Source organism: Bemisia tabaci, chromosome 7 (assembly GCF_918797505.1).
Source record: "Bemisia tabaci chromosome 7, PGI_BMITA_v3".
NCBI classification, from domain to species: Eukaryota; Metazoa; Arthropoda; class Insecta; order Hemiptera; family Aleyrodidae; genus Bemisia; species Bemisia tabaci.
The window spans coordinates 42351212-42365814 of record NC_092799.1 but is presented as its reverse complement, the minus strand read 5'-3'; the positions used below and the strand labels follow the sequence as shown (position 1 = coordinate 42365814).

At 42.8% G+C, this 14603-nt stretch overlaps 1 protein-coding gene across 4 annotated transcripts in view; it reads right to left on the bottom strand.

Moving 5' to 3' along the window:
- The window catches only part of KCNQ (KCNQ potassium channel), a 232919-nt gene that overhangs the window by 84006 nt on the left and 134310 nt on the right, over positions 1 to 14603 (bottom strand). For 2 of the 4 annotated variants that reach the window (XM_019045401.2, XM_072302601.1), the window contains exon 3: positions 6963 to 7375. The exons of 1 other annotated variant lie outside the window; for it this stretch is intronic. In XM_019045401.2, the coding sequence (XP_018900946.2) occupies positions 6963 to 7375 (413 nt within the window). Of the gene's footprint in view, positions 1 to 6962; positions 7429 to 14603 lie in introns of all 4 variants that reach the window. One more of the 4 variants, XM_072302602.1, reaches the window with a different exon arrangement.

Sequence of the window (14603 nt, the reverse complement as noted above, 5' to 3'; positions counted from 1 at the left end):
ATCCGTTGCGCTTATCGTGCTTTTTGAGCCAACGTCTGTAAGACAACCAATTATTATTTTGGCTCTGGGTAAAGCTTGCAAGGGAAAAATATTTTAGAGTATTTAATTTACACAAAATGATTACGGTGGACGCACGGGTCGTGAGATAGTATGTTGGCGATTTTTGCCAACGTGTATTAAAATTCAGCATAAAGCTGAAAATCTCAATACAGAGGGTAATGCTCATATGAGCACACTTTTCTCTCAAAGAGATGTTTGGTGCAACACTTGAGATTTTCAGCTTTATGCTGAATTTCAACGCACGTTGGCAAAAAACTCGAACAAAATATTTGATTTAAACAGTCCACAGTATCTAAAAATTGCAAGGAAAAATATTTATTAATTTACCAAAAAACACATGATTTTTGCGCCATTTTCTAAAAGCAACAACCCATCTTTGCGCTCCAGTTCAAGTTTGCAACAGGCCCATTTTTTGATAAATGGGGAGAAAATCTCCCCACACTGAAAAAAAAAAACACATTGGATCTAGAGTCCAGACTTTTGAAAACATTGACAAAAAAAAGGTTTCTTGATTCAATCAGATTTAAGCTTAAATCGAAAGGAAATCCGCTCAAATTAAGAGGCTTGGTTCTTGATTTAAGCTTAAATCTGATTGAATCAAGAGTATTTTTTCTTGTCGATGTTGTTAAGAGTCTGGACTCTGGACCCAATGTGTTTTTTTTTCCAGTGCAAATTCCCTTGAAAATTCGTTTTTTATCAGACGAAATTTGGCAGCGTCTGAAGGCTCATACGGCGTTCTTCCTTAGCGCGGCAGAATGTGGACCCGGAGTAGACGGAGCGTGGCCTCTCATTCCTCGACAGCTTTCAATCCCGCATATTTCCGCATTTTCGTCCCGGGCCTCGTCCTTCCTCCGCTTGATCCGCGTCCTTCCTGCGGCTCGATTGTCGAATCGATATCGAATGACCGTGATCGATAGGTAGCATTGCAAAGATAGGGATTTCTCGATCGGAATCATTTGATAACGAGTCAACAATCGACTCGCTACTGGTGTCCCGATTCTATCATGAAAGATCATCTTAACTAGACTACATTTTGCAATGCGCTGGTCATAGAATCCTGTCTTGATTAGAGGAGAGTCACGATTTTTCGCCCGGAGGCGGATCCAGCAATTTGGCAACACTGGATTTCCTCCATTCAAACCTATGCTAAATAATCGATTCTTGGCGGATTACCTGGCCCCCCAAAGAATCGATACATATCCATAGGTTTGATGTAAAATAAAAAATTAATGTGCCTTGGACATCATTTTTGACACGGAACCACCAATATTTAAAAAACACACATTACATTATTATTCTCCTTTGATAAATTGATACATATTTTTTCCCCATCAATGTAAATGAGAATAATCAATTCAGAGTGTGCAAACATTTCAAAATCATGAGTTAAAAAAAGCTGACTATGCGAGTATAAATGTTAAAGCCTAACAGAGCGGAGCGGCGTGCTGCCAGCGCAAGAGGCTCACTGGCGCCTACAAACCTAAGTGGATACTTCTCGCATTGCACAATGCTTGAAGTATCCACTTAGGTTTGTAGGCGCCAATGCGCGTTTAGCGCTGACCGCCCGCCCGCCGTGCGGCGGCGCCTGAAGCAACTATTTCACAACAGAGGTGTTGCACATTATTTTACGAAATTGAACGTATTAAGAATGACAGGCATCCTTTAAAAGTATAGATCTTTCCTCGAAAATAAATCAAGATACTTATCGTACACAGGAAAAATCTAAGAGCCTTTAGCTGAGGCAAATATAGAGGTTCATCCGGTTCAGGTAATAACAAGGTGGGAATTTCTTGAAAGATAATTAAGTCCTGTCACACCATAGAGGTGTAGAGAGTTTTAGTGAATTGTGTCTCAAGGAATTGACGCTCCCCCATTTTTACCAAAACTCTCAACTGTATATTATTCTCCGTTGGACCAAACAGACAAGACAAAAAAACAAGCAAACCCTCATTCTTTCAAGACATTATACATTTTCATCTAAAAACGTCGTGAGCAATTGTCGTTTGTATTTACATGTGGGCCAATTGACTTTGGGTCTCGACTGGCACGTGTAGTCAGAGAGCCAGACGACTTTGAGTGACAAACTCGGGATACATGTTTTGACCCCCTAAATCGATAGCCTTGCATGCACTGAAACGGAAAATTTTTGTCTGCCGCCCTCTAGCCTGTGCCATCACCCTCATCTAGGCCCTCAAAGTGGTCCAAAAAACACCATCTGGTGACAAACTCCTGACGCTCGGCAGACAAGTCTATTATTAAAGATCATACCCAGGGTGACTAGAAAAACTTTGTCTGCCGCCTTCTAGCCTGTGCCATCACCCTCATCTAGGCCCTCAAAGTGGTCCAAAAAACACCATCTGGTGACAAACTCCTGACGCTCGGCAGACAAGTCTATTATTAAAGATCATACCCAGGGTGACTAGAAAAACTTTGTCTGCCGCCTTCTAGCCTGTGCCATCACCCTCATCTAGGCCCTCAAAGTGGTCCAAAAAACACCATCTGGTGACAAACTCCTGACGCCTAGTGCGGTTGCAGATGTACTCCTGTGAGCAGCTTGTGTAATAAAGTTTGAATGATACATCATTCTCTTCGTTTTTTCGTGTAGAATCCGATTTTCGATGTTGTCAAGTCCAAAAATGATGCTGGTGCCCCCGATTCAAGATGGCGCCCAAAATGGCCGCCCCGGGGGTCAAAATTCCAAAATTTGAGAATATTGTCGAGTTTGGTATCCATTTATATGTAATTTTGGTCGTAGAATTCATATCTGGTGTCAAAAAATAATTTCAACCCCTTAGGGTCCGTCAAATCCAAGATGGCGGCCAAAATTTCAACTTTAATGATAATTACCCAAGATGCACCTTTCACTGTCGAATGACGTGTCTTCATTTATGTTAATTAGGTCAGAAAACCTACAAGGGAGGTCTACAATGCCACTGCACCCTATGGAGGGCCAGGGTTCACCCCCTCCTACCCCCAATATGGCCGCCGCGGAGGGCATAAATAGTGACATTCTCTCAGAACGTCATAGTAGGTGTCCATTCCTATGTAATTTGAGGCGTAAATTCCAAATTTCAAGTCATAAATCGCAAATGTGAGACTTGCAATGGCTTATACCCTATATGGGGCCAGGGGAACCCCCTCAACCCCCTCTTCTTTCTAATATGGCTGCCATGGGGGGCATAAATAGTGAAATTCTCTCAGGACGTCATGTGAGGTGTCGATTCTTATGTAAGTAGAGGCTTATATTCCGAATTCCAAGTTGAAAATCGCAAATTAGAGGTCTGGAATGCCATTTCACCCTACGCGGGGCCAGGAGCAGCCCCCTACCCTCTTCAAAACGGTCGCCGGGGGGGGGGGGGCATAGTTGCAGTGAAATTCTCTCAAAGCGGCATGTGAGGTGTCGATTCTAATGTAAATAGAGGTGTAGACTCGGAATTCCAAGTCGGAAATCGCAAATTAGAGGTCTAGAATGCCATTACTCCTACGGGGGGCCAGGAGCAACCCCGTACCCTCTTCAAAACGGCCGCCGGGGGGACATAGTTGCAGTGAAATTCTCTCAAAGCGGCATGTGAGGTGTCGATTCTCATGTAAGTTGAGGCGTAGATTCCGAATTTTAAGTCAGAAATCGTCAATATCTCAAAGTGACAAAAACACTTAAGCATGGCAATCGCTCTGGCCTTCATCTTGGAATAAAGAATGCATCTTGGGTTGGGTTCAGTTATGTCGAAAGAGCTGGAAATGAATCGGATAATTTAATGGTGATTGACATATTTCACCGGTGTTCTTTTTCAAATGTACACAGAGGATTCATATTGGTTTCTGGTTCTTTCATTATTAGATAACTGGATAATAGATGGTTCTTTTTGTAATCGATTTTCTTCTAGCAGGAGCGTGCGTTTTGTTGCAGATAACGCAGGAAACTGTAGGTGTCGCTTCTACTAGGAGACGAAACCCTGCGCTACAAAAAGCACTCAATTATCCAGTTGTTTTAATTGCAATTAAACTGAGTGCGTTCATAAACAATAACATAGGAACTCTAAATGCAGATACATACTCATTGGCGGATCCAGCAATTTGGCAACACCGAATTTCCTCCATTTAAACCTATGGAAATGTATCGATTCTTGAAGGGGCCAGGTGCTCCGACAAGAATCGATTATTTAGCATAGGTTTAAATGGAGGAAATTCGGTGTTGCCAAATTGCTGGATCCGCCTCTGTACATACTTCGTCGGCAAAAAAATTATATTTTTGTGGGAATTTTTAAAAATGAAAAAAACAGACGCCCATCTGAGTCCTTTGCGTACATAGAAAAAGAATACGCGTGAAATTTGTCAATTACCATTAAAATCACCAATTCATTTCCAGCTCTTTCGACAAAAATGAACCCAAGCAGCATTTTTAGTCCAAAATGTAGGCCAAAGCGGTTGCCATCTATATATTTAATATCCTAAGGCCTTTTTTGGCCTCCAACAGTTTGTGCTAATTCGATCTCAGAAACTACTGGACCGATTTTCCTCCGATTTGTTTTAAATGAAAGCTCTTACGCCGTAGACGTGCCAACATCCCTTGGTTTTTCGATTTGCGCGACCGACGTTGCAAAATTTACCTCGATTTGATAACGACATATTTGCATTTTTGACGCTGGACAGTTTGTGCTAATTCGATCTCGGAAACTACTGGACCGATTTTCCTCGGATTTGTTTTAAATGAAAGCTCATAGGGTCTAGATGTGCCAAGACCCCTTCGTTTTTCGATTTGCGCGACCGAAGTTGCAAAATTTACCTCGATTTGATAACGACATATTTGCGTTTTTGACGCTGGACGAGTCATATGGTTGGGGGACCTCCCACCCTCTGATTTTCCGTTTCCCTCTCCACGTAAATCCATCCCTACCTGCTCACAACACGTGTCACCCTGCTACCCTAGCATGGGTCCTACGGCAGTTTCACTCATGTCGGGGGTCGGTTCATGTCTTCTTCCAAGAGAATTGGTGATTTATCTTCACCCTTTCGCACCGTTACATTTTCAAAAAGTGTTCTGATTTTCTTTTCCAGGAGTGTTATTTATTTTTCAAGGTTGTTTCTTTTTCTAAAAGTAGGTAATTTTTAGTTTCCTATTCTTTGTTTTTGAATTTATCATTTTGCCTCCAAGAAGTCCTCTAAGCACTGGTAGTAGCAAAATTTGGCTCGCGAAGCGAGCCAACAGTTACTCGCAGAGCGAGTAACTGGGGGTCCAGGGGGCTTGCCCCCGGCTAGCGGCGCAAGCGAGCGTAGCGAGCTGAAGCAGCTAGTATATAAGTATTTTCGTCACTATGGGATATTTACATGTTTTGACTTGTGATTCGAAATCCACGCCTCAGATTAAAAGCAAATCGACACCTACTATGCCGCTTTGAGAGAATTTCACTGTTCCTATGTGAGCGAATATTGGAATAGCGGCCATTTCAGGGTGAAAAAAGTCGATAAATCAAGTTCATAATTTCCCTTGGAAGTTATGTGTTTTCTTAATTCTGGACGATTTCTGGGATCTGAAAACGTATATGGTCCCAATGTTATGAATCGACACCTCACATGACGTCCTGAGAGAATTTCACTATTTATGCCCCCCATGGCAGCCATATTAGAAAGAAGAGGGGGTTGAGGGGGTTCCCCTGGCCCCATATAGGGTATAAGCCATTGCAAGTCTCACATTTGCGATTTATGACTTGAAATTTGGAATTTACGCCTCAAATTACATAGGAATGGACACCTACTATGACGTTCTGAGAGAATGTCACTATTTATGCCCTCCGCGGCGGCCATATTGGGGGTAGGAGGGGGTGAACCCTGGCCCTCCATAGGGTGCAGTGGCATTGTAGACCTCCCTTGTAGGTTTTCTGACCTAATTAACATAAATGAAGACACGTCATTCGACAGTGAAAGGTGCATCTTGGGTAATTATCATTAAAGTTGAAATTTTGGCCGCCATCTTGGATTTGACGGACCCTAAGGGGTTGAAATTATTTTTTGACACCAGATATGAATTCTACGACCAAAATTACATATAAATGGATACCAAACTCGACAATATTCTCAAATTTTGGAATTTTGACCCCCGGGGCGGCCATTTTGGGCGCCATCTTGAATCGGGGGCACCAGCATCATTTTTGGACTTGACAACATCGAAAATCGGATTCTACACGAAAAAACGAAGAGAATGATGTATCATTCAAACTTTATTACACAAGCTGCTCACAGGAGTACATCTGCAACCGCACTAGGCGTCAGGAGTTTGTCACCAGATGGTGTTTTTTGGACCACTTTGAGGGCCTAGATGAGGGTGATGGCACAGGCTAGAAGGCGGCAGACAAAGTTTTTCTAGTCACCCTGGGTATGATCTTTAATAATAGACTTGTCTGCCGAGCGTCAGGAGTTTGTCACCAGATGGTGTTTTTTGGACCACTTTGAGGGCCTAGATGAGGGTGATGGCACAGGCTAGAAGGCGGCAGACAAAGTTTTTCTAGTCACCCTGGGTATGATCTTTAATAATAGACTTGTCTGCCGAGCGTCAGGAGTTTGTCACCAGATGGTGTTTTTTGGACCACTTTGAGGGCCTAGATGAGGGTGATGGCACAGGCTAGAGGGCGGCAGACAAAAATTTTCCGTTTCAGTGCATGCAAGGCTATCGATTTAGGGGGTCAAAACATGTATCCCGAGTTTGTCACTCAAAGTCGTCTGGCTCTCGGACTAGTGGACCAAAACCTCCGTGCCGAAAAAACCCGTGGACGTAAATTACTAGAAAAAACAGGTGCGTGGACAAAAAATCTGGACAAAATTTTGGATCCGCCTCTGATATGAGCAACGACCATTTTTTCTCCCTGCTGTTTTGAAAGCATGCAAAAGGGATGAAAAAGCAGACTTACACAGTAAAATGGTAGACAAAGCATATCCATCCGGTGGGGTGTTCCAGGAACACGTAAACCCGTTCCTTGAACGACTTCCCCTTGCGTTGATGAAAGACGTACTTGGCCTTGAAAGCTTGGTCGATGGGCAAGTATATAGGGTAGTAGGGGTCTGGCACGCCGGCCGGTTTCACAGCCTTCTCTGAGTCGTGATGGTGACGGTGGTGCGAACCCGGGGTAGATTCCTCCTGGTTCCCCTCGCCGTCGCCGGTGGCACCGCCGGGGGGTTGCTGCAGGGTGTTGGCGGGTTGGTAGCTCTGGTGACGCTTCTTTTTCATCGGCGTAGGGATCCGCTTGTGGTGGGCCTCCCCATAGCGAGGGGGCATCCGCCCGCGACGACCCGAGAACAGCGTCGAGAACCGCCGCGAGCTTTCCTTTTGGCGCAGCATGAAGTAGGGATTCATCGTTAGTCTTATCCATCAACGCCCTAAAATCATCCCCACCCGTGAAACGACGGTGTTCTGGATCGAACTTATGCACGCCTGCGGTACTGATTTTGGTACGAACTGATTGCGGTACAAACTGATTGCGGTAGACGCACGAGTCGTATACTACACGGAGAAAAAAACTTCGTGCGTGGGACCCAAAGTTTAGGTCATATGGATCTCTGAAGTTTTCGGATTGAGCATCTGAACACTTTAGGTCTAGCTGCGAGGTTCGGATCACACATCTGAAACTTCAGTTCTTACATCTGAAGTACTTCAGATGTGAGAACCGACGTTTTTCGGATGTGAAAACCGAAGTACTTCAGATGTAAGAACTGAAGTTTCAGATGTGTGATCCGAACCTCGACAGCTAGACCTTAAGTGTTCAGATGCTCAATCTGAAAACTTCAGAGATCCATATGACCTAAACTTCGGGTCCCACGCACGAGGTTTTTTTCTCCGTGTACCGTGCTGAGGAAAAACGCCGTATGAGCCTTTAGGCGTTGCCAAATTTCCTTTGATAAAACGCGAATTTCCTGGTAAACTTACGAATATTTTCCTCCCAATTTTTCAGATAATTTTGTTCGCAATTTCACCTAAAGGTTCTGAAAATTTAAGGAAAAATACTCATAGCTTTCCTCAAAAATGAACATTGTATTGAGGGAAATTTGGCAACTCTGGAATGTTTATATGGCGTTCTTCCTTAGCACGGTAGTATAGACAGTAAGTTGGAAATGTAGCCAACGTGCGTTAAAATCCAGAAAACTAGAAATCTCAATACAGAAGGGAAAAAACTCATCCGAGCTGTGTTAAGATTTCCAGTTTTTTGGATTTTTAAACGCAAATTGGCTACGTTTCCAACTCACCGTAGATTTTGGACGCGGATCGCTCGAAGCGGGTCAGTTCGTTGTCTCCCAGACGAAGAAACGTAACCCCATTCTACGGTTGGAAAATTTACTCAAGCAAGCTACACTTTTTAAGTTACTTGGTATATTTTTGCAATTTTTTTCAAAAATTTTTCTGATTTTTGCAATTTTTGTCGAACATTTTTCTGATTTTTGCATAAGATCAGAAGAAAAATCAGTGAAATTTTCAATTAAAAAACGCACAAAATTGTCAAGGTGAAAATGCAATTTGCAAGGGAATAATCAGTCTTAAATTTCCTTTAAAATTGTTGCCAACACAAATTTTCTTATTTTAAGCGACTCTATAAGTTTCACAATTTTATAGTCTACAAAATTGACCCAACGTCACATCGGCGAACTATGCAAACTGTTCAGAAATCGGACGTGATGTAGTAATGCAGTTTGAATAGGAGGTGCCGTGCATATCACGACTGAGCTGCAGGGAACATTATTTCCCTAACCTGACGTCACTATGCAAACAAAGTGGATAAGCGGGAAGGGAAGAAACGTTCCACAGTTCCTCTTCGCTCTACGTCATTCTGACGTCATTCAAAACAGAGTAGCTTGCTTGCAGGTTGATCCCATCCAGTGGCGTGGCGTGCTTTGCGATATATCGATTGATCTGCCATTTAAATCTATGGAAAAGAATCGATTATCAAGGTGTTCGTTGCGAACACCTTGATAATCGATTCTTTAATACAGCTTCAAATGGAGAAATATCGATAATCGATATTTCACGCCACGCCACTGATCCCATCTTGTTATTTTCATAAATCTCACTCGAGATGACAGCTTCGATGGTCTCAGAAATGGTCGCATCGCACAGATATGGAATTTTCTCCCTCTTTCTCTCTCTTCTCTCTTTCTCTCCCCCTCTTCTCTACTTCAAGTTCTTTTGGTGACATAAATTACGCTAGTTTTAACTGTAATCAGACGAACTCAGGTTGTAGGACTCCTGACATGTGTTGAATTAGTATGCTATACAACTTGGAAGGGAAATAAAATAAAGAAACAAGTTTTCAATTCTCATGCGATTTTCCTCTTTGCTTCATCTTTTTCTGCGTCTTAATACTCATTACCCCGCCAAAACCTACATGCTGGTGAAGTACTGATGAGGCTTTTAGTGTATCAAAACTTCAGCTCAGAAAATTCACTGTCCGTATAGGAGGTATTCCTAGCGCTCAGACCATCAACTATTATTAGGTTTCTGTTTAGCGATAAAAGTAAAGTAACTTTTTACGATATCGTCGTTGTCAAATTGTGTGAATTATGAGAATGAAATTGAATAAATTTGCGACGACATTAATGTTAAATATTAAAGTAAAGATATTGTACCTTCATTAATGAATCTTGTATTTTTAAAGATGATTTAGGGTCATAATGATACGAAAGTTTAAAGACAGGTTATCTATGATCAGTTACTCTATGACCAATAATAATTGCGCTTCTGTGCTTTGTCTTTTTACGGGCCTAGACCAACACTCTACTCTTTTTGGACTCTATGACCAGGAACCAATAAAAAAATGGCATAGCTTTCCTGTATGAGCGCGATAGTGTAAACCCTTGAATTTAAACATCTCTCGCAAGAGCACAGCTTTCCTATCATTGAGGTGCTTCCGCAATTTGTTCGCTTTATCAGCCGTGTCTGATCTAAATCTCTGCGTTTTTGCATAGTTATTTTGTTCGCAGGGGAAACAGGAAGTTGAGCGAGCTGAAGCTGGTAAGCGGGTATTAGATAATGATATTCTCCGAGTTTTTGAGGGTTCATGTGCGAGAGCCAGTGGCGTGGCGTGAATTGCGATATGTCGATTATTATGCCATTTAAACCTATGGTAAAGAATCGATCATTAAGGTGTTCGCTGCGAACACCCTGTTTATCGATCCTTCTCCATAGGTTTAAATGGCATAACAATCGATATATCGCAATTCACGCCACGCCACTGGCGAGAGGTCAAGCGCGGACGAGTAAATATCCACGCAAATGAAAAACAGTTGAGAGATAGATACAGGGTTGGCAATCCAGCTTTTATTCTAAATAAAAAGGAAAGTATTCCAAGGATATCTCAATGATCAAAACTGAATTAATACAGATTCCACGGGTGGTCGCTGGTTCTATCGATTGATTCATCCATGTGTCACAGAAAAATATCTAGCGTGAGATAGGTACCGATTTTGGGATACTATTGTGGGATGAAAAAATGTCATTTAAAAATTCGGACGACGCAAAATTTCCTCCAATTAGGTAAATGTTTATTTCTGAGGGAAGTTGCGAATGTTTTCCTTTGAAAGCAGACACTTTGGATTGATTGTGGACAAAATTCTCCTCAAAAATGGAGGGAAATATTTACAAGAGTTCCTTAACATTCGTATTTTATAGAAAAAAAATTGGGCGAAGTCTGGGAGGCTAATACGGTATTTCCTCTACCAGAATTGAGTGCACGGCAAATAAGTTTACGCACTTTTATAGTGAGACGGAGAATCTACTACCTTGGATTTTATATCGATGGGCAAAGTATGGAACCACGTACTTCCGTTTGAAACGTTATGTATCATATGTTGTTTTATCGTTGAAAAATTAGTCAACTCAATTTCTTGATAACTTTATTGATTTTTCCTCTCATTAGCAGAATACTCCGTAGAAATTTCAAGTTATATAGTTAACGAGTTTCTCTTCGAAAGATTGAAATCGGAGCAAAGATTTTGAAATATTGCAATGGATATACATAGATTCGCACTTAAGCCACCGATATGTGCTTTCAATGCTACACTGAAGATCAACTGTCAAATTTCAACTGTCGTTCTCTTTAAGTGCGTGAAATTACTTAGAGTGAACTCAATTGGAAATTTTCATCCCTCAGTCCATGCCATGAGAGCTTTTTAGAGGCACCAAAACTGTTCGACCCGACAACAAGGTGAAAGGTAGCAAAAGCTCACGGTGGCGTTTGCTCTTCTGGAGGATGATAAATCACTTGAAAAGGAACACCGAGTGTGGAGACAAAATATGGGAATAAAAATGAAAATTTGTGTCTCGTAGGCAGTCCACGGGAGGGGAGCTGACCCGCTGAGCAGGAACCGCATAGTTCCCAAAGAAACTTAATGCAGTTCCGCTATTCTTCCTCAGTCCGGTGGAAAGGTCGACAACGGATGAGCCCAGCAACGGGAAGGGTATGTTTTGGTGGTCGCCCCAAGGCCCGCGTGTTTAATTTATAAGTGGCCGCCTTTTTCAATTATCCTTCCTTCGAATTTTCCGGACCGAATCCTGCAGATCTTACGCAGGTTGCCAGCTTTCTCCCAATACATTGTTATCTTCGGTTGAAAAAAAAATTTAAATAAATAAATTTTCAGAAGACGCAGAGGGCGCCCAATGAAAGGTTGGAGGGAAGGGATTGAAGCGGAAATGTTAAGGTGCTCAATCCCCCAAGATTTGTGGTTTGATAGAGAGCAGTGGAGGTTAGGAGTCGTAGAGCGCGAGGGAGTGCTGTAAAGCGACTTATATGTGGAGAAATGGTGCTGGGTCCACACCATTTTGTGGGGAAAACAAAGCCGAGAAATTCCAAAAATTAAAATTAAAGTCAAAATTAAATTTTTTAAACTCTAATGCGAACCAGTATGAAACTGAGGGGGTAGTATGAAACCCACCACCATTTCTCCACCTTGTTACACACAGTTCGGGCCACTTCTTAGTGTTTTTTTTTTTCATAAATAAATTTTCTTTATTTATGAAAAAAAAAAAATTTCTTGCCCGTATGGGGGACTGTTGTCACAGGTTTAGCAATCCTGCGGACCCCAGCTGGTAGCCCCTGCCTCAAAGGGGGCAGTGGAGATGGTCACCGGCCTCTGGGCGTATGAACCACCTGCTAGAAGGGCAGACAGGGCTCTGAGCTGAAGTGAAAGCAACCTGTCTAGGAGAGGCAACTCCGAAATCAAACCCTGGTCCTCCAGGTTGGGGGTTGAGTCATCGGGCTAACTCCCCGGTACTTGTAAAAAGTTTTACTGTTAAACGACCTAACAATACAAGCCTCGGTACCACTAGAACTAAACGGACACGTCGACAAAAATTGAGAAAACGGACAATGGTATTTGGGACGTGGAATGTCCAAGGCATTTCAAATAAGTTACCGGAAGTGATATCGGAGATTCAGAAACTTGGAGTGGATGTCGCTGTTCTTACTGAGACCAAGAAAAAAGGGCACGGGTCAGAGAATTACGGTGACTATGATCTATTCTACAGCGGCGTAGCCAAAGATCAGCGTGCTCAGCAAGGAGTAGCAATACTTTTGCGGAGAAGCCTACGTAAGTTCGTGGGCACTTGGGAGGCCGTCAACCAGCGCATTATCAAAATGAACCTTAACCTGTGCGGACATAAGATCACGCTGCTCGGAGTATACGGTGTAAATGATGATGCCACTGTCGCATGTAAGGACCAATTCTTCGAAGATCTGAATGATGAAATACTGAACGTTGGTGCTGGCAGGGAAGCCATTCTTATGGGTGATTTGAACAGCAGAACGGGACGACGAGTAAACTGTAAAGTTGTTGGACCGTTTGGGGAGGATGCTGTTAATGATAACGGTGATCGGCTCATCTCAATTTGTTCTCAAACTGAGATGAAAATTTTGAATGGCTTTTTTCAACACAAAGACATCCATAAGTATACCTGGGTCCAGCCAACGCGAGGATTGAAATCCATCATCGATTATGTAATTGTAAAGCACACTACTAAGTTGAAATTGCAGCAAGTTAGAGTGTGCAGGGGACTCTCTTGCGGCAGTGATCATCATTTCCTCCGAGCAGATATAGCGTTTCCCGTTAAAGGGATTAAAGATAAAGAGCCAATGCCTGAGCAACAGCAGAGTCAGGGAACGCAAAATCATGAAGTATGGTATAACATCGAAAGTTTGGAGCACCCTAGTGTCAAGGATCTGTATCGGAAACGCTTAGATGAGAAGCTGGGGGATGGACTCTCGGGTACCACGGAAGAGCAATATCAGTTCATCAAAGATTGTATCCACTCTGCAGCGAAAGAAGCCCTAGGTGTTCACAAAACCAGTAATAAATACCAGCATCCTTACTGGTGGGATGAAGAAATTGAAGACGAGATAAATCTTAAGAGGCAAAAACACCTTATATTTCTGTCGTCTAAAAAGACTGAAGATAAAGTTGCTTACAGGAAAGCTCAGTCTAAAGTTAGGAGCCTCATAACACGGAAGAAGAATGAAGCTTGGGAAAGCAACTGTTCTAGAATTAACACCTACCTAGGGGGGAGAAAAAGTGCTGAGAGCTGGAAGTTAATTAAAGGTTTACGTAGAGACATGAAGCGCGACATCGTTTCTCCGATATCACTTAAAAAACTGGAGGATCATTTTAAAGATCTTTTGACGGAAAGGCGCCCAGAGTTTCGAGACAGCAGCACGGACAACGGAAGAATGAACAACTTGGAGATTCACACTTGTGACATAATTAAAGCGGTTAAAGAGCTAATTAATGATAAAGCGCCGGGTCCTGGCGGGATTCCTGTTGAGTTGGTCAAGTACGGGACTGCCAAGCTCTTTGAGTGCCTCAGGAAACTGATGCAGCAATGCATCAGGGGTGACGAGGTACCAAGGGAGTGGAAGGAGTCTTGGATCAAGGCCATCTACAAAAAGAAGGGAAGGAAGGACGACTGTAACAACTACCGGGGGCTCTCAGTGACCGGGACAATAAGCAAAGTGTACGGGAAGATACTGAAAGCGAAGATCGAGGACGAATGGCAGGATCACGAAGCAGAGGAGCAGGCTGGTTTTAGAGCTGGCAGGTCTACGATAGATCACCTCTTTGTTATTGTCCAGGTCATTGAGAAGAAAATGGCCGTAGCTCAGGAACTGCATTTAATTTTTGTGGATCTCCAGAAGGCGTATGACAGCGTGCCGTTGGTGAAACTTTGGGAGGCCTTGGAAAAATCGAATTTTAACGGGGGGTTGATTGACGCTGTTAAGCGATTTTATAAAGGGAGTTTTACCAAAATTAAGTGCCATGGGGGGTTGTCAGCGGGATTTTATGTGACTAAGGGTTTAAAACAGGGATGTTGTTTGTCGCCAACATTATTTAAAATTTATCTCGAGTGCGTGCTAAAAGAATGGAAAAAGAAATGCTCTGGCATGGGTGTCCCCTTGGGTGATCTCGAGACTCTGTTTACTCTGTGCTTTGCTGATGACCAGGTGGTGGTTGCTCAAGATCAAGATGACGCGGAATACATGATGCGCAAGCTAGTAGAAGAGTATCGGAAGTGGGGT